Source organism: Kryptolebias marmoratus, linkage group LG5, assembly GCF_001649575.2.
Source record: "Kryptolebias marmoratus isolate JLee-2015 linkage group LG5, ASM164957v2, whole genome shotgun sequence".
Taxonomy (NCBI): domain Eukaryota; kingdom Metazoa; phylum Chordata; class Actinopteri; order Cyprinodontiformes; family Rivulidae; genus Kryptolebias; species Kryptolebias marmoratus.
The window spans coordinates 20,016,005-20,036,839 of NC_051434.1; the positions used below are offsets into that span (position 1 = coordinate 20,016,005).

The 20,835-nt window shown below is 40.0% G+C and overlaps 1 protein-coding gene across 1 annotated transcript; it reads right to left on the minus strand.

Annotated features, from left to right (window-relative positions):
* Positions 1-1,336: 1,336 nt before the first annotated feature.
* Positions 1,337-19,972, minus strand: sacm1la (SAC1 like phosphatidylinositide phosphatase a). The gene is made up of 20 exons (XM_017430706.3): positions 19,820-19,972; positions 16,574-16,671; positions 15,625-15,699; positions 15,427-15,554; positions 14,055-14,204; positions 12,846-12,905; positions 12,728-12,761; positions 12,505-12,606; positions 9,933-10,018; positions 9,714-9,800; positions 9,557-9,625; positions 9,383-9,462; positions 7,934-8,032; positions 7,716-7,854; positions 4,664-4,733; positions 4,498-4,570; positions 4,303-4,396; positions 2,918-3,010; positions 2,764-2,821; positions 1,337-2,309 (listed from the first exon to the last, which is right to left on the minus strand). Exons 1-20 carry the CDS (start codon positions 19,846-19,848, stop codon positions 2,173-2,175), a joined length of 1,761 nt encoding a protein of 586 aa, XP_017286195.1. The 5' UTR covers positions 19,849-19,972; the 3' UTR covers positions 1,337-2,172.
* Between the last annotated feature and the right edge of the window lie 863 nt (positions 19,973-20,835).

A 20,835-nucleotide genomic window follows, 5' to 3' on the forward strand; every position in this document is an offset into this window, starting at 1 on the left:
AGACTTCTTCAAACTGTTTCACACATATTCACTCATCAGAGATGTTCTTATCTTTCCATCTTGTTCATTTTCCATGGAAGTATCTACAGATGCAGATAAACCTGTTGGTTCCCTTACAGCTCATAGAAATGACGCTTCACTCCTTTTGTAAAGTGATTTAGTTAAAAGCAATCGTCTAATGTGTATATCTGCATGCCTTTAGTGTTTGATAAGGTAAATAAAAATGTGAAAAGAAATGGTTTAATTTACAAAGATATGCTCAAATAGTACGAACAGATTTGTTGGAACTCTTGAAGAAACTTATTAATACATTTCATTAGTGTTTGATCTTAGTTAGTACCCCAGGTGCCTTGAAGCTTTTCTTCAGCCTGTTTAAAGGGAACAAGCAGCCTCTGTGTAGTTTGGTGTGGTTGTGTTCACCTCACTGAACATGGAGCAGAGAAAGAAACGTAAAGCTGTGTGAGGAGCTCGAAATAAGATTATAGATATTTATGTTAAAAGGTACAAACTACAAGACCATCTCCAAGCAGCTTCATGTCCCTCTGACCACAGCTGACTATATTATTAAAAACAAGAAAGTTCAAAGGACTGTAGCCAACCTCCCAGGATGTGGACGCAAGAGGAACTGCAGCCCCAGGTTGATCAGTGTGCGGATGGTAGAAAAAGAGTCAAAGTTGAACTCCAACGTCAAGGTGTCACTTTTTGAATCATAATGAAGTCAATAAAAGAAGACTCAGAAAGGCTCCATTATTGACAGAAAAACACAAAAAAAAGCCAGACTGGAGTTCACCAAAATACACGTTAACAAGAACCAAAGTTTCTGTGCGTTTCTGGGACTAATGAGACCTTTTTGGCTTCAGTCACATCAGCTGCATGTTTACAGAAGAAGAAGTGAAGCTTTCAAAGAGAAGAATACCAAAACCACGGTGAAACATGGAGGAGAGGAGGCTGTTTTGTTTAGAGACTTCTTTTGCTTCATCTGGCCAGAGAAGCTTTGAGTCTGTGTGAGTGACTGAATGAATGAATGAATGAATGAATGAATTCTCAGAACCATGAAGGCCTCCTGGAGGGAAACATACAGACAAGTGTCAGAAAGTTCCGCCTCAGTCGCAGCGAATGGGTCCTTCAACAAGATAAAGAGCCAAAACATACAACTAACAGCATCAGAAAGGTCTGAGAAAATAAACACTGAACTGTTAAATGGACTTTCCTTTTTGTCCATGTTATTTGAAGTTTTAATTATAAGAAAGACTCAACCGAATCAATAATTTAAAGCAAAGTCTGATGTGTTAAACATAGAATAAACAATGAGGGATGCCCATTAAACGTTTGCAGGTTTCAAGTTCTTTCAGATAATTGTGTTTTATTCATTATTGTGGAAGGATACCAACACATTTGTCCGCATCTGTAGACAGAAACACAGGAGAAACTCCTCATCCATGAGCCAATAAAGCTTTAGCTCGAGTACCAACTTCAAAATACAAATGAATAATTTAAAATAAACAGCTTTATGCAGGTGGCACATTTTATATTTATGCAAAGTGCAAATGAAGATGGAAAGCCTTTGATAAAACAAGAGTCGTTATAAACACTCCCACGTTCGCTTTATAGGAAGACATTTTTCATTTTTCACCCCGGACAGCAAAGCCACAAATTCATATTCTAAACACACATTTGTAAATCTGGTTACATTCAAACCTCTGCATGTGCATACTGTTAATAGTGTTCTCCTTAATGAAACAAACACTTTGGTTTGTTCATGTCTGAGTCCCACATCTTTGGGCCGACGATTCAGAGTTACAACATGTTTCATTAAAAGTTATGTCATGTAACAATAGAAAAATGTCTAATCTAAAGAAAATAAAGATCAGTATCGTTTCTGTACAGTATGATTGTACAGAATTCATGTTTTGAGTTTACTGACAAACCAACACCATGAACACCAGAATCCAAAAAGAGAAATGTACATGTTTAGATGTGAAAGGACGATAAGGAGGGATGGATTCCAAACTTGTAGACAATTAAAAATAAGTAAGTCAACAGAGGCAGCAGATGAGCTGGGACTAGATCTGAAGAAGGAGACAGTAAAGATGAGGTAGAGGAGCGTCTGCTGGACCACATGCTCCTCACATAAACAAACACACACACACACACACACAGCTACACACACACTCAGTCCATCTTCTCCTTGTGAACCAGTTTGGGGGCATCTACAAAGTCTTGGCCGTTAAAGAGGATGATAGTGGCTGTGATTGCGCTGGCGGCCCCCCAGAACGTAACGTAAGCGAAGGTCTCCGTCCACGTGTCACCTGCAAGACGAACAGCAGTCAGTAATGCTGGCTTTGAAATCGGCAGCTCCTTTCAGCTTCCTCGGCACCCACAGAGAAGACTGACCTGAGTGTTGCTTGCTTTATTAGGGACAATAAAAACATTCTTCGTCTGCGCTTGGGAGAATATATTTAGGTATCCAGATACAATACTGCCTAGATTGTCTTATTTTAAGATTTCTTTTGAAAAAACTTGACACTGGATCTGTTAAAATTTGGACTATTGGTTCAGAGGTATACATCGGCTTTGACCTAATGCCTGAGAGCCTAACATAAAAACACAAAACAGTAAGACTTGAGCAGCCAGAATGAGAAATTCTTCATTTTGATTAACATCCTAGACAACAAGCAGCAGTAAAATAGATTTAGTTGAGAAATGGGACAAGAGTAAAGTGGATCTTGACCCATAAAAGAAAATAATTCTTATTGAACTTACCAGCCATAAGAAGGCAGACGATGCACATAGAAAACGCAACCACCATAACTATGGGCAGCTAGAAAAAAACAAAACAAATAAAACCATTATTGGCTGGTTTGGACTGATGACATTCACTTCTGCTGCTGCCACAAATGTGAGGGGAAGCACTTACTGTTAGGAACTTCCAGTCCTTCTGCACGCGAAGGGGAGTGGGTCCGTCGGACTCATCAACAGCAAAGTTCCCCAGAAAAAGGTCAATGGCATCCTGAAAGCAACATTACTGTCAATCTTTCTCTCTGTAGAATGATGGACTCCAAATTGACCTTTACTCCTATCATCATAACAGCAATGGACACTAAGGATGGATAACAACTGAGGCTTTTGGTCAAAACCCAAAGTACTGACAGCTCCGACATCTAAAACCAGGCTTGATGTAGTAGATGGAAGCAGAGCTGACAACTGGCAACTTTACCCACAATCAATGTTAGGATCACCATTTCTATTAGATAACTTTAGCTAAAAATGAACAAACTGATTTTTGTCCTTTAAGAAGTGGAACAGGGAATAGACTTATTTCCTTTTTCATGCTTGACTAAACTAAGAAAATACTAAAAAGCGTTTTCTGTGCTTTTCAAGACCGTAGAAGTTTCGCTCTCAACTCTTTTTGTGCTTTTTATTCCCCCACTCAAATTCAAAGATTAGAGCTGAACTGAAGTGTTTTGAAGCCAACATCAGTTGAAATAAACTCATAAAATGTGCGTATTGTAAAATTTAAAAATGATACTATTTTTTATTAATACTGAACATTGAAGAAATCACTTAGGTGTTTTCAGTGAGTGGATGAATAGCGGTACAATATAGTTCAGTTTGTTGGAATTTATTGTTCGAACCAGCCAGAAAATACCACTAGAGTTTCATTTTTTGGCTTCCCGAAAGATAAAAACCTTCTTCAGATTTGGATCCATAAACTCCAATGTGGGAATTACTATCAGAACTCAGGTTTGGATCACTTTGGAGAGAAGCACCGCTCCGACCCTCGTTACTGCGATGGACTGACTTCACAGCAAAAAAATAAGACCTTTTGCTAGCAGCAGTCCTAACTATTTTTAATGTTAAAAGAAAGGCAAATGGAGAGGAGGACATCTCCACAGAGAAGGAGGCAAGAAAAAGGAAGTTTTACTTCAGATGTGACGTGAACGCTCACTGTCATTAAAAAGTCTGAGCTGCTTACAGGCCAACAGCCTGAGATCAGTTTGTGATTCAGAGGAAAAAATATAAACAATCCATGTCTGATAGTCTGAACCTGCTGTTGATTAGTTTACTCTGGTGTGAGAGTTCATAAACGCTACTCTGAAGCACAGTCACATTGTTTACAAGTTAGCATCCAGTTAGCATGGCGTTAGCATGAAATGTCAATTTTCTGAGATTTGATTTCAGTTCACCTTTAAGAAGAACCAGTGACATGAACCTACTGGGACCAGTTAATCACCAGCAGCAGCAAATAGTCACTGTCCTCTTTTTTTTTAAATTTAAATCAAAAAACATGTCAGAGAATACCTGTCTGAACCCATCTGAAAAGTTATTTTTGTAGTAGCGGATCATGGAGTTCCAACCATCCATCAGAAGCCCCCACCTGGTCCTCTTCCCTGTCCTGGTGAACAAACGAACTCCGATTCAGCTACTTATAAGAATCATTCTCAGACAGACGCAATAAGTTAGTCTGTGTTGGCAGACGAGGCTCTACTACTGTACCTTGTGAAGTCTGTTTTTAGGGCTCCGGTTCCAGCATACTGCACAGCGCATGCATTGGCATTGTCAGCCCATGCTGGTTAAAGAGCACACACGCAGAGAGGACACACTTAGTCACTACAGTAACAACTCAGCACATGCCGACAGATGGCCGTGCACGTCACCTTACCATTTTTGTAGATCTTTTCAAACTCTGCCTGCTCTTCAATGCACTGACGCACATTCAGGACCCCCATCCTCTGTGGAAATTAAGGAAGAATGAGTGAACCAATCATCAACATTTAGGCATCCTAATCCTGCACATGGGAATGGAACCATACATATCTCAACGACCAGCTGTAAACTGCTTTGATAATATTTTTCAGATCCAAAACATGGCTGACTTTGTCATGTCCTTATCAGCTGTGACAGCAGTCAGAGAGCACAGAGTGTAGAGAAAAGGACAAAAGTCTTCATCCAGGCAAGGCTAATAGCTGGGCCAACAAGCACCCATTTTTATTTTAAATAATTTTAAAGGCTTTTAACACAACTTTTTCAAAAATGATTTACCGGTGTGAGAACGCTACATTATTACCTCCGCCAAGAAGGTTCTGTTTCTGGTTGTGTCCGTTGGTTTGTTTGTCTGTCTGTTAGCAAAGATCAGCTAAAACTAATGAACAGATTTGGATGAAATGTTCAGGAAATGTTGGGGTTGTCACAAAAAACAATGGATTATATTTTGGTGCCAATCCAGATTATAATCTGGCTCACACCATTTTTTAAAATCATATATGTGCTGTTGTTTGGTCCTTATGTACTGTATGTAAATTCTCAATCATTCAGGACATGGTAAATCAAAAAAAGGTTTAAAACAGAAACAAATGGACTTCTGTTCTGTAACTGAAGATATTTTGCTTCTCACCCGAGGAACTTTCTCCATTCAAAAAGCAGAGATAGTAGAGTTCAAGCTTTTAGAGATGTTCTGTAAAATGGATTCACCTGCAGATTAAACTCACTCTCCTAACAATAGAGGCCCATTAGGATCCTTGTTAGTCTGACTCACCGATGAGCCACTCTGGTCACAAACATTAAGGTGCTGATTGGAGTGAAACTGACTGGGGATCAGGCCTAAAGGGCCCCCCCATCTGTCTTCTCAGTCCAAAATAAATATGAACATTTTGGTCCTCAAAAGAGTGTCCCTTGTCTTTGAAGCGCAGGTTGACAGCTGTTCACCTACACCATTGATTGGCCAGAGAGCAACATCAAGTCCTTCACAAGAAACCCAGCTTCCTTAAAACCTCACAACCGCAGCAATCATTTTTGTTATTTAACATCCATTAAGAAGGCAACACATAAACCAACACGGTGGTACGATGAGGAGGTGCGGATGTTTCTGTGCTTTTTGGCTGATGAGTTAGACGAAATGTACTCGATTTATGGGCTCCAACCAGCAGAGAGAAGGTGACCTCGACTGTGCCACGGCATTTTTGGAAACTGTGGCAGAGAACAGTGAGTGTTTTGTGACTTTATTTCACTTTTATTTACCCATTTGTGGTTATGTTTTATGCCACAATGCCACCCTCATGCCACCTAGGCCGAGTAGAACCGAGTTAGGCTGAAGCGAGTCGTGCTAAGACTGGACAATGGAAGAATGGTTTATGTCTGCCTCATCAGAGCAACAGCTTTATCTGTACAGTCATGAATCTCTGAATAACGAATGAGTAGAAAATACAGAATTCCGCCAAAAGGATCATTTTAACAATTAGTTTTTAGGGACTTCATCAATGGCTGAAAAAGCACTTACACTACTGAACCATCACCACATGCCTCCTACTTCAAGTATGTTGTAAGTTGGTGATTCAATACTGGAAACAATTAATTAGATGGGGTTTGTAACCAGAAAACCGCCTGTCTCATTACTCTGACATTTTGTAAAGGAGAAGACTTTCCACCTTGCAGCCTCTCTTGTATTTCCAGTACAAAATCTCAAGCTGTGAAGCAAATGAGTGAACAGCAAGTGCCGACCGAGCGAAGGTGCCCCCCGTCTCTCCTCTCAGATTGATGCATACAAAGAAAAAACAATAAAAAAAAACAAAAATGCTGTGCTGTAATAAAAATTAAAAAAAAGTTCTGAGGGCCCACCGAACACTTTACTAAATGCAACGTTTCAGGACCCTTGTGAGACGAGCAAGCTCTAAACACAGAGCTGCCATCTTTAAAAAGATCTCACTCGAATCATGTCACAAACCACATTTAGAAAAAAAACAACAACCTGTAGATCAAGATTTTAAAAATTCTCAGAAAACGTAAAAATTAATCTATAATAATTATTAAGTATTACATAAATACCAAAAAAGCACAGTACATAATATAATGTGTCTTATAATAGTAACTTATTAAAGGATTGGGTCATAAATAACCATCATAAATACTAATTATCTCTCATTCGTTTAGAGTTCAGATTTTGTCTTTCTAGCTTCTTAAATGGATTTAAGTATTTATAATTTGTGGCTTATGTAGTTCCCAGGCTTGTGCCTTTTTTAAATGAGTATTTATCAGTTATTTTTAACCCAATACTTTGGTAAGTTACTGATTATAAGAAGCATTATATTATGCACTGAACATTTCTGGTATACATCTAATTTTGGATGATTATTAAGTGTGTTTTTCTGTGTACTTTTAATTGCATTTTTAACTTTTCAGATTATATTTTGAGATTATTTTAAATACTGATCTGTGTATTTTTGAACAGGGGTTTGTCTTTGAGTTCAGTTTATTTGAAAAAGACGACTCTGTGTTTAGAGTTTGCGAGACTGAGGAATGGTCAATGGCCTGCACTTTTATAGCACTTTATCTAATCCAAGTACCCCAAAGCGCTTCACACTACAGTCAGTCATTCACTCATTCACACACCGATGGCTACATTGTAGCCACAGCTGCCTTGGGGCAGGCTGACAGAGGTGAGGCTGCCATCACACTGGCGCCACGAGTCCTCTGACAACTGCCAGTAGGCAAGGCGGATGAAGTGCGGGGGCTCGAACCAGCAACCCACTGATTACAAGACAAACCCCTTCCTCCTGAGCCTCTGCTGCCCTCCCAGACATTTTGAAGAAAGGCAAAATGTCACTTTAACTGTGCTGCGGGAGATTTGTTGGTGCAATCTTTTGATCTTTTTTACAATGAATTCTGTTTTTGGATGTTTTCTGGTCATTTTGCCCTGAAAACCTCAACAGAAGTGGTACCTGAAGCTGCGTTTGCAGTGAGCGTCTGGCCAGCAGGCTCTGGATGACGTTGGTCCTGTCCAGGCAGTCCATGCAGTTGCTGCGGAAAACTCCTTTCTGTTGGGTCATTATCTTTCCCTCAGAGCTCACCATGAAGTAGCTACAAGCAAACAACAAAACGTCTGCTTATTGACAAGCATGCACCTAAAGACCAGAGGATCAGCTGGTGCTCAGGTTACCCGTATTCCTCCTGTGCCTCTGCGACAGCATCCACCAAGATCTGCAGGCGGTCCCATCTCATGTGGCTGCACTCTTTGTGAAAGTCAAAGGCCAGGTAGCTGAAGACAGATGGGACAATGTTAGCAGCTGGATTTCCAGTTCCTGGCAAAGCAAATCTAAATTTTTTTTTTGTTTTTGAAAAGCTGCAACATAGAAATAGAAATTAGACAGCAAATAACTGGGCTGTGTATTGTTACAGCAGGGTGGTGTATTACCCTGTCGGCTGTAATTCAGTACAAACAAACCTTCAGGCTTGTCAGTTTTCACAAGAGAAAACTGGAGAGGGAACAAACCTCTTATAACTAGAGACAAACTAGACAGTCATCAGTATTTTCTACCTAGATAGAGGACAATAGCACAGAAGTAAAAGCTGAAATGACATTGGCGCCCCCTGTAGGCTGGCTGCAGCACATAAACGACGTAAACGTAAAAGGGACATCCCCGACTAAAATGTGAAAATACTCCACAAATATTGTTTTTAACTGGAACTGACTTCTGTTGATTCATATGGTTCTTACGGTGATCCTGCATTTTCAAATAATTTTTCTAATACTTTCCACTGTAATTAGTTAATCGATGCCTAAGAGATGCCATGATCATGTTGGAGAGTGGGTGGGATTTTGAGCCGTGCGAAGCCTCTGGCTCCAAAACAACAACAACATGGCCGCGGCTGTAAACCAGACGTCACAGCTTCACTTTCGAACAGCGAACGGAGGCAGAGGTGCGTCGGCCATCTCCACTCACAGTGTTTGGCTCAGAGTAAAAGCAGCAGGTGAGTGACGTCATCTAATCTCTGACCAGCTCGGGTGTGAATTCCCAAAAAGTTTATTAGACTTTATTTCAGACGTACTGCTCCATGTCATACAATAAATAAAATAACATCAAACTGAGAACAATCAGAGATACAAAGCAACACAGAGAAATTGATCCAAGGTTTCCAGAAGCTTCGAGAGTACATTCTATCCCTTAGTTTTATTCCCCTTAAAGTTTTTATTATTATATTTTTATATATATTTTATATTTTTTTACAAATTTATACATACATTTCCTCTATGAAGCTTGAAAGGTGGGGGCATTACTTGAGAGTTGTTGAAGTTTTCTTTAAAACTGAAAAAACAAACGTCCTTTAAAAGTAATTTTTGCATATTTGTAGAAATAATTCTCCTTATTTTTTTCACGGTAGCAATAGAAACCTGTTGAGCCCCACAGACACGGCTTTAAAGATGTCAGGGTTTGACTTGACTGTAATTTCTGCCTATAAATGTCCCTTTAATAAATAAATGGATATCATAGGAAGTACATCTTCGTAGTTTTAGGTGATCACACATTTCAGTGTACAGTTCTCACACAGAAATAACTAAATATAAATTAATCCTGAACGTAGAAAAAGCAAAGAACAAGACACTTACTTGAGCATACCGTTGCTTAAACCGGACGACATCTTCTCAAAGGTCTGCTCTAGTGGCTTCTCTGAACCTTTCTGATTCACCTGGGAAAAGAAATGCACCAGTGGTTTCCAAATCTGTCCAGGTTTTTTTTTTTATTTTGTTTTTGTTTAATCTGTAATGAAGGGGGAGCCTCACCAGGTTCAGGACAGTTTGCCTTCCATAGATGAGAATCTGAGAGTCAAAATGCCTCTGGAAACCATCCGTCTACAGAGTTTTCAAACAATTAGCACCACTTTTTCTTACCTATCACAGTTTAAAAATATCAGAAAGGTAAGAAAATTGCTCCTCTTACATGATTCATAGTTTTGCTGATGATAGGTTTGGGTTTGTATTTGAGGTTGGGCCTCTGACTCCAGTAAAAGGGCATTGAGCCTCGAGTCTAGGAATAGCAAGAAGAAGAAGAAGAAGATGGAGGAAAGTTATTCTTTTGAAATCATTCAAATCTTAAATTTGCAGAAGGACCAGAGGACAAATACGAATGTGGACCTAAAGGATGGGTCGCCACACTTGCCTGCACGAATGAAGCCTTTGCTCCCTCGTATAAAACTATCTGCTCAGTCTCCACAAAGTTAGCAGCGTGGCCTTCGGAGTCGATGCCTGTGGAGACAGCAGGACAGAAAATGTCTCGAGTAGGACAGCCTCTAAGTGCTGCTGTCTCTCCTCCCTTTCAGGTCCTCGGGGATCCCATCCCACCGCCGTCTGCTGCACCGTGCACACTCGAAGTGAAGAACCAACGTGATCTGCTGGTTTCTTTAGCCGGGTAACTTACTGTGTGCATGCTGAGTCAGCACATTACCGTCTTCCTGCATCTTACCACTTCAGCATACTTTCAGCTATATTAACCATTCAGGTATCAAAACGTTCAGCTCAATCAGGAGCCAGGTGCTATGCATTTTGATATTAGTAGCTTTTTTACTTTTCTTTAACCATTTTGGTCTCATTGAAGTGGATGGAGTTCGCCTCAAATCCTTCAAAAAAGTCAAACTCCTTGAAAGCCAACTACTTGAACATACTTCTATCAAGAAACCTCATTTAAACTTTAAACAAGTCACACAACAGACTTTCACTAAATGATTTGGCCTTTTGATCATTTGTGTAAAATCACAGATTGAGTTTGATCAGCAGAAAATGCAGTTTTTCTAGTTATGAATTGACATTATTTCACTAATAATGTACTAAGTTGTACTTTACTGTAGTCAGATTTGGACATGAGACCATAATACCTGAACTGGACGGGAATTTAAAGGAACAGTTTGGTCATTTTGAAGTACTGTAAAAGCTATTATTATCTTACCTGTTGTAGATAGTTTTTTGAAAGGTGGTGGACTGCTGCCATCTTAAGACAGCTACAATCTTCAAAGTTTCATGAGGGTTTATACGAACCTTTCCATTGCTAACAATTTCACATTTCAGTTATATACAGTATAAATCCAGGGTTTCCCCCAGTGTATTATAAGCCTGGTGGGCCACCAGGCTTTCTCTCTCCCGATGCCAGGCTAAGCTTCACTTGTTTATTGTAAAATAAGTCATTTTTATACACGTTTTTTTCCCCCACCCGCATCAAATTGTTGCATTGATCACTACGCGAGGGTGCGCGGACCAACAGTGACGCAATCGCGCTGTCTCTGCCTCTGCATGAGGGCCCCGCGCAGTGTTGCGTTGCGGTCGTGAACCTCCCAGTTTTGGTAATTTTGCGCGGGCGAGATCACAAAGATAATCAACCGGTTCAAAACCCACGGAATGAGATCACTGCTGCAGCCGATAAAAGGAATGTTTATAGACCACAATGGTTAGTTGAGCTGAAATTCAGTGGGTGGCTTTACAAGACCGAATATGGTAATCATGTTTTGTACTTAGTGAAAATAGTAATATGACACGTGCTGATTTATCCATGTTTACCAGTAAAATGATGCTATTAAATTCATCATTAGATATGCTTAGTTTTGTCGTTACATATAGTGATCCAACATGCAGCCTGTGCCACAAAAAGCACAGTACAGTACAGCATCTGTCTGTTTTTCAATTCTCCGTTGTTATTCATTGGCTTTGACGTGAGACGTGTGTTGGTGCCATGTTTGCACTTTTTCCATTTATTGTAATTTATTTGTAAATGTGACTTAAATTAGGTGCTAACAATTTGTAGTTATTTCAATTGTATTTTTGTTTTTAAAAAAAGTCTTTCAAAAGTGCCTTTTTGTAAAACCGTAGTTGTGTAACTATTTGACACAAATATCTTACAATATCACAAAATAAATACACATATTTTCAATCATTTTTTTTACTAAATCACGGTCGGCCGGCGAACAGCCACCGACCACCGGGCTTAGCCTATTTTCTGGGGGAAACCCTGAAATGTAATTCTATGGTAATTTTCGAGTGGAAATAGATAAAGTAGCAACTTGTAGCGCTCCCAGGGCATTCAGGGGTCACGTCCGACAGGAATTTCTTAATATTCTGCCATTATAAGTGTGTAATTCAAAACTAACGGTGATTTAAAGGCTTCAGTAATATTTACATGAACTGCTGTAAAACTCTAAAAACTGACGCCCTGGAAGTGCTACAAGTTGCTGCTGCTGGGACTATTTGTACCTGTAAATAACGTCAGTATTTTATAAAACTGCCTAACGTGAAAATGACAGCAGCATAAAAGCCTAGAAATAGTGTCTGAATGAACTGCTGTGAAATTGTGAGGATCTGAGTTGTTTTAAGACGGCAGCGATTCCCTCTGGCCTTCGAATTAGCTGTCCGACTTAAACTTTGTTTTTCCAAAGTGAGGCGGTTCAAGAAGCTATTTACAACAGTTACAACATTATTTTCAATTTTTACACAGAAACCCACTTCAACATAGCCTAACTACTCCCTGAAATGGCTTTTTTCCTCTGTGAAATGCCCTCAAAATAACTTTTTTGATTTGTTGCTACGTAAATGACACAGAATGAACTTGTGTTTGTTTTACTTTTTTCTTTAACAGCTGTATTTACGACAAACGGTATTACAACTGTTGTTATAATACCCTTAATTTTAAACCTAGTTTGACTCATGGGACCAACAAAGCAAACAAAGACGACACCCTTCGCTTTTACCTCTCACGTAGTATCTGACGCCGGCCCGGAAGCAGCTTCTCCTGGATATGAGGATCCACTCAAAGATCTTCCCGTTTATACGACACGGTTTCATCACAATGACTGTACCAGGAAAGTTAAAGAAAAGTTTTGGTCTTTATTGCCTTAGTGGTACTGAGCGGGCAACGCAAATGTTCAATCGAATTATTATAAAACATTAGGCGTCAAAAAGTGAAAAGGATACATCCATGAACAACAGGCAGGGCAAACCTATGAAGCTGTGGAGGAACAGCGGTAGTCAGGTGATAGAAATAGAGTAAGAGTACATTCCTTACCGACACAAAAACAGGAATATGAGTTACCTCTGGCTGCCCGGCCAATTCTCTCAGCAGGTTGCCGTTCCACACAAACCTCTGATCTGCCTGAAAATCAGAAACAAATGATTAGGAAATCAACCCAAAATGTATCCCAGAAGACTTTAAAATCATGATTTAAAGTTATAACAACATTCCTTTATTTAAACGATACTTCTAAAAAAATGTTTTTTTAACAAATGCATTTTAACAAAACACATTTCCATAAATATTCAGACACTTTGCAACAACAACTCAGCTCAGGTTCCTCCTGTTTCTCCTGAGCTCTGCTGAGATGTTTCTACACCCTGATGGAGTCCTACTGAGGGAAATGAAACTGATTGGACACACCGCTCTAAAGAAAACCTCCCAGCTAAAAACAACAAACCAATGAGGTCAAAGGAACTGTCTGCAGAGCTCAGAGACAGGATTGTTACAGGACACCGATCTGGAGGACATTTCTGCTGCACTGAAGGTTCCTCTGAGCTCAGTGGGCTCCGTGGTTCTCAAACAAAAGATGTTTAGTGTAACCAGGACTCTTCCATGAGCTGATCGCCCAGAACACTGAGCCACCGAGAACCTGATGGTCTGACTGAGCCTCAGAGATCCTGTGTGGAGACGGGACAAAGTTCCTGAAGGACAACCAGACCTGCAGGTCTTCACTGATCTGGGCTTTATGGCTAACAGGTTAAACATGAGCCTCTCCTCAAAGCAAAACAACTGGAATCTGCTTAAAGGACTGTGAGGAACAAGAGCCTCTGGTCTGATGAAAGCAAGACAAAGCACAGAGATATCATCAACATAAACCTGTTCCTCAGAGATCAGGACCTCAGACTGGACTGAAGGTTCATCTTCCAACATGAAAATGACCTAAAGCACTCAGAGAAGAAACACAGGGATAACGCTGATGTCCTAGAGTGGACCAGACAGTCCTATCAAACATTTCTGGAGAAACTAGAAAATGGCGGCCCATTGTAGTCTCCATCCAACCTGACTGAGCTGGAGAGGATTTAAAAAGAACAACAGGAAATCCACCAGTCCAGGTGAGCAAAGTTTGTTACATCAAACCCAAAAAGACTCGAGGCTGAAACTGCTGCCAAACGTGCTTCAACTCAGGACGAAGTAAAGACTCTGAATACTTATGGAAATGTGAACAGTGGCACAAACTCACAAACACATCGGGCCTAACAAAGACAGTTAAATGCACAAGCCCATTACCCTCTCAAGCAGACTCATCTCCTGGAAATCTGGACTGGTGTTGGCCAGCCGCTGCAGCGTGTGCGTTAGGTCAAAGTCAGTGCAGAAGTAGAAGCCATCTGTAGTCAGCACGTTGTTAATCATGGACAGGAAGGTCTTATTCTCCTGAGACTAGAAAGAAAAACACAGGTAGCTTTTAGAAAAACCTCACAAGATCCTTTAAAAGAGGCTAAATACTCCACTCTGTTATGGAAGACCTGCAAGTTTCCCATTTCTATAACTGCATTATGCTATTATTTACCAAAGGTTATTACTAATTTTCTGTAATTATCAAAACACAGAATGAATTATTTTGTAAGGAAACAAAATTTTAGAACCTCTCTGTTTTGAACAACAAGATTTTGAAAAGTGTGGGGACCAAATGCTGTACTTTGAAGAATGTTTTGTTCTTGTTTACAAGGCTGCTCATACTTTTACTTTAAGATAAACAACGTACTAAATGTTTTTTACTGGGTGGAAAATGTGGACTTTATTCAGGAGGGTTTTGCTGACAGACTCTTGCTGTTGCAAAGTATGCATCTTTTTAGGATTTATTTTTTAATTATCGAGGTCTTCACTGTTGTTGTTACTGTTCAACACTTCTGGGTCTTTGCTGGATTTTGTTTATTGATGCTCCAACTATTTTCACTTATTGAGAGGTCTGGACTGCAGGCAGATCTGGTTTTAATGCAGTGGCCCCTGAGGACCCCAAGGTCACAGACATCCAACACTGACTTTTAGTCTTTTATTCTTTGAGCTCAGAGATTTCTGCAGATTCTTGAAATCTGTTGATGATATTATGAACTGCAGATGATAGGACATTAAAAGCTTCCTAAATTTTTGTTGAGGAACATTAATCTAAAATTGTTTCACTTTTTTAGTCTTTTGCAGACTGGCGAACCTCTGCCCATCTTTACTCCTGAGAGATTCAGCCTCTCTAAAATCCTCTTTTTATACTCAGTCCTCTTACCAAGAAACTTAATATAAAAGTTGCAAGAAGCTCCTCCAGATGTTTCTTATTCGTACCATTTACTTTTCCAGCCTTATTTTGCCTCTGTCCCAACTTGTTTGAGATGAGTTGCAGCCATCAAATTTAAAACTGCCTTATTTCTTTTTAAAAATGGTACAGTTTCTTAGTTTAAACATATGATATGCTTACTATACTTCATCATGAATATGGGTTCATGAGATTTACTAATCATTGTATTCTATTTTGATTTATATATGTAACATAAAGTCCCAACTTTTTCCAAACTGGTGGCTGTACATCAGTGATCTTCCTCAGGTGTGTGATGACCCACTAACCCCACCGCGGGCCACCACTTGGTGTTCACTGGTTCAGAGATTCACTAACCTGAATCTCAGACAGATGTAGCACCGTCTTTTTATAACAGATGACATCAAAGTCCACAGCCTTCCACACAGCATGGCCCAGGAGGCTCCCCACGTTCTTCTTCCTGGTGATGACAATCAGGTACATCCCTGTGTGGCGGATGTCGTCAGTCACAGCTCGTCTTACCAAACAAGTTCAAAGAGGTGAATTAGAATTTACCTGCGACCAGGCGAATAGTTCCCATGATGCCGCAGATAGGCCTGGTCACCGCTGAAGTAGGAACGTCCTTTCTACCTGCGAAAGGACCAAAAACAATAAGGTGCTTGTAAAAAAAAAAAAAAAAAGAGGAATTATCTACAGTTTTGTCTGACTTTTGGACTTACTGTAATCCTGCACGAGCTATACTCACTCATAAAATTACATCAAGATCAAAATTTAGATAAAGAAAATGTCAACAGTTTGACAAAGTCTACACCGTAAAACTGTTTGTAGTGATTAACGAGCTGGCAAAGTCACAGAAAACGATGCACTCCAACTGAATACATGCATAGGCTCAATAAGAGTTTGATACTCCAAATTATTCTTTATAACTTACTACTATTAAATGTATTTGGAAGTCAAGCTTTGTCACCCTGTGAAATATATCGGCCTGAGAAATGTGTGTAAAACTAATTTATATAAAGGAAACTTGTAAAGGTCCACTCGGACAGGTGAGCACTTCACTCAGGACCTTAAAGTGATCCCTTTTGGTTCTACAGCGTCCTAAATCTGAGGTTTATTAGGAGGTGCTCATTATCACCTGGCTTTAAATGGAACTGATTTAAAGAGTCGATGGGACTGCTGCAGTCTTAGAAACAGATCCCGTCTCAAAGGTTTTATAGTGGTTCATGTAAACTCTTCTTCAAAACTGTTGTTTTAAAAACACTTATTTTGAAATGCAATTCCTGCCACATTTAGCACCAGGCTGAAATGCCATCTCTCACTGCTGCTGGCATTTGTGCTTGTGAACAGTGACAGAATTCAACATAAATAACCATGTGACGTGAAACTCACAACTCATCAGTCCTGTCAGAATTTTGTTTCTTCCAAACAAGAGAGTGGTCTACAGCAGGTAGGATATTCATTTAATCTTAAGTCATTCACAACAGCCTACTCCAACATGTCGTACCTGTCAGGGTCATCTCATTGGAGACCCTGTCGATTGCCAGCACAGCATCTGTTCCCTCATCACAGGCCTCGATGAAGAACTTCTCGGGGGTGGTGTGCCTGAGAAAAAGCAAGAAAACGGGACATTTAGTAAGGATGAAAAATAGAACTGTGAATCTATAAAGCGCCACAGATGAGATTTTCTAATAAAGGTTATCTGAGGTAAGGAGGCGGTTAATCATTAAGTAGATAAATAAATAAACCTGCGTTACATCGCTCTGACATAAGCTTGACGAGTCCAAAGCTGTAATGCTGCAGCACTGTTTGCCTGTTTTCTTCTGTAGGATTTTTGTAAACTACCTCCACATACTTTGTGCTTTTTTTCCCCACTTTTTATATATCAAAATGTTCAGCTCCATCAGAAATAGTGTGGCGTGACTTTTAGTTTTTGTAACTTTTATGCTTTTTCAACTATTAATTTACAAAATAACTCCCCACAGAGCTACATTGAGCTTCCTTCAATTCCTTTAAACCATTGTTCTCTGAAATCTACTTCTGTGTACTTATTCTGCTCCTTTCAGCTTTTAGCTAATGTCCTGCTAATTTTAGCTTTCATCTTCGGTTTTGCTAATTGAATATTTTAGCTACAGTTTTATATTTTAATGACTGTTTTACTACTTTTAGCTTTAAGCTACAGTTCTGTTAGTTTAAGCATTTAGGTAGTTTTTGGTCATTTTAGCTTTTCATTACTGTTTTACTATTTTTATCTTTTAGCTAAAGTTTTGCTAATTTTAGCTTTAAGCTATGGATTCACTACTTTTTGCTTTTAGCTACTGTTTAGCTTGTAATAAGTGTAACAATTCAGTCAATTCATTCTTTAATTAATTTAGCAGTCATTCAGCACCCCACCGGTATTTTCACAGAAATTATAATTTCACCAGTTTGTTATTAACATCTGCACTAAAGCAACAACATGGATATAATAAACATTCAGTTCTCAAAGTACATATTTTATCTTTCTCACATGTAGAAAAAAGAAAGCATTTCTCCCTCCTTGTAGCAGACATTTTTATACTTAGTTTCCAGTTTAAGCAGCAACAAAAGTCCCAATTTAAAACACTAATGATCTACAAAACATTGGGTCTCCTTTTAAGGACATTCAGATCCTTCAGGTGATTTTATTTGTCAACTGGAAATTTACCTGTGCGTTCATAATAAAACAAAGTGTCGTCTCTATCAGACTGTGAAAACTAAAAGCAAAGGGTTCAGGGTACAAATGAAGGTATTTGTACTTAGTGCCGCGGTTTCCTGATCCTGAGGCTGTGGGTTTGAGCCCGGGTTGAGTCAGGAAGGACTAATTTTTCCATCAAATGTGGAAAAATGGCCGCTCATCTGATGCAGTCATCATACAAGTGGTACCATCTGTGGCAGGACTCTCTGCTGAAGCTGAAATTAAATCTGATTTCAAGGAACACTCGTGACTTCTACTTGTTCCCACCTTAAAGGAACAGTTTGGACAGTTTGAAGGGGGTTATAAATAATCAGTGTCTCACCTGTTGTAGATATATTCTTGGACAAACTCAGTTTAGAGAAATACTCTCATTCTCACAGGATCTGATGAGCTAACAGCTATTCTGAACACAGCTAAAAACTAAAACTTCAATCTCCAACATTCTCATGGCGGTTCACGAGAACATTTTTTCACAAACGTTTACACCACAACCACCACACGAGCAACTCGGGTGCGTCCAAGGACGAGCTCTGTTTCTGCTGTAATAGCTGTGTGATGTGAAACGTAGTGCAATAAGAAGGTTCGAAGAACAACGTCAGCATGAACCGCAGTGAAACTTTGCCGACTGGAGCGGTTTTTAAGATTTACTCAGACCTTACTGACAAGCTACAATGGATCGGCTGGATCAGGCCTACACGGTATAATCAAAGAATTATCAATATTCCAATATTAGAACGTCCAATATGAAATTTGTAAAGGACTCCAAAAATCACAGACACAAACTACACACAAAAAATAAAAAATCTGGCAGTCTAATGGACCCTCCCCCCACTCCTCTAAATGCCCACAGCTGGTGGATGGATGATGTGAACACTGCAATGACAGAACATGTGGCGTCTACCGCAACATAAATATAACAACCGTACATTATCCTAATACGATACAGGCCTAGTCTGAACAGGACTGATTTCAATGTGGACTGCTGCCATCTTAAAACAGCTCCAAACGGCTCATCCAAAAGTTACTTTTTAGACCTTTTTGTCTTTTTGGCTTGTGTCGTCACACGAGACTGTGCACAAGGTCGCCTACAAGGATGACCAAAATGGCTACAGCCAAATCGTTTCTCAACAGGAGACGATTTTAGTCCCAGCAAAACCTCGGCATGAAAGGCAGTGGGCGACGCAGAAAAAAAAAAAGATCTTTTCCAAACTTATCTCTAGCGCAGAAGCAATTTCCATATAAATCAACCTGACTGAAAATGTTCAAGCACCAGTGGTGATGGAAACTAGCTGAGCTGTTTGCTGCTGTGACACACCTGGTCAGGCTGTGTGATCTAGTTCTAACATGCCCACCTGAATACAGCAGACAGACACCGTTAAAGCAGGGTTTGCCTGTTCTCAGGGAACTAGTGTTTGCAGTTTCTTCCGGTGGCAGGGGATTGGAGGAGCCCTGTGATCCTGAGCTCAAATGTTCCTTCATGCTCAAACTGGAAGAACACCTCGTCTTACTGGAGGCAGGGCGGAGAACAACAGGTCAGACTGGGTGGCCCGCACGTCAAACAAAACCTAAGAGCAAAGGTGTGACTGGGAGAGTGCACATATGTCAGGTTCGACCAAATAAATGAACGCCAACTGTGGCCAAAGTTACTTCCGTTTTGCCCGAGTCAACGCAGCTAACAGTGTCGGGGGTGACATGAACAACAGCTTCCGCTCTGCAGTGAGTAGGAAAGCCTGCCAACCGGAAAAACACAGCGTATAGTAACCATATACACGTCCAAAGAATCCCCCATAATGCCCCCCGCCCGGGTTTCTGCTTGTCATACTGAATGAAACTCGACTGACTCCTGCGCTTCTCTGTAGCCCAGCTGTCGGCAAACTTCAGCTGCAGTGTCGTGTAACTTCACGGGGCTTGCCGAGCTCCTACCACCCCGCCCGGAGGAGGCTCCGCTTCCGAGGCGCCCAGTGGGGCAGGACGGACGACAAAAACGCGGGGGAGGGGAGGGGAAACGGTGACCGAAAGTAAACGATGGCTACTCACAAATTGTATCTCTCGTAGACCGTCGCCATTTTCCTTCAGTCTTGCTGACCTCAGTGACGACAGCAGCGCATGCGGCTTCCTCGCGTGTCACCAGTGAACTGGCTAACGGCTAACGGCTAACGGCTAACAGGGCGTGGGAACACCGTCCGGCTGTGACGTGTTCAGGACGGGTTTAAACGCTGCAGTCACGTTGCAGGCTTTTTGTTTCCTTTTTATTTAACAATGTTTTCTTTATTCACAAAGACTTAAGCAAACGCAGTTGGGCTATTATTTAAAAACGTTTAAAAGGAACAGGATGTACGGAAGCCCATTGCCGCCACTTTCATAAAAAAAATCTCAAATTATGACTTAGTATCTCATAATTACGATTAAGAATCTTCAAACAATGACTTAGTATCTCAAACTTGGTTTGTCATAATTATGAGATACTAGCCCACAAGTATGACTTAGCATATCATAGTTAAGAGATGCTAGCTTCAAGAAAATCATAAATTAATCCTAATTTTGAGATACTATCTGATACTTAGACTTAGTATTTCAATGTTATGACTTCAGGTCTCATAACTTTGAGACACTATAAGCGTTCAATGTTATGAGACAGTTTTTCATTTTGAGATACTGTCTTTTAATTATGACCAGGAGGATCTTTTTCTTTCAGAGTGGTTGAAATGGGCTTCCATACAGGCGCTAAGCCACAGCAAAAAATACAAAAAAGTCAGAGGTCTGTTTAATGAAGGGGAGGAAACCTGTTAGTCTTTATTTACTTATGATTAATCCTGTAGCCTTCCTTTTGAGGAATACTTAGTTTTGCTCATATGAAGTTTGCAAAAATGAAAATATAGCTTTTAAAATAGCCACTGCAGGATAGATAGATAGATAGATAGATAGATAGATAGATAGATAGATAGATAGATAGATAGGTAGATAGATAGATAGATAGATAGATAGATAGATAGATAGATAGATAGAACGAGTTAAAGCCATTGACACATAAGCGGTGCCAGTCATCAGATACC

Excerpts from the sequence above, each read along its gene's own strand:
- sacm1la (XM_017430706.3), bottom strand. The coding sequence starts at position 19,848 with ATGGCGACGGTCTACGAGAGATACAATTT. Across the intron at positions 12,906-14,054 it reads AGATGAGTCTGCTTGAGAGG|GCAGATCAGAGGTTTGTGTG; the intron begins GTAATGGGCTTG and ends TCTGATTTTCAG. Across the intron at positions 9,626-9,713 it reads TCAGCAAAACTATGAATCAT|ACGGATGGTTTCCAGAGGCA; the intron begins GTAAGAGGAGCA and ends AAAACTCTGTAG.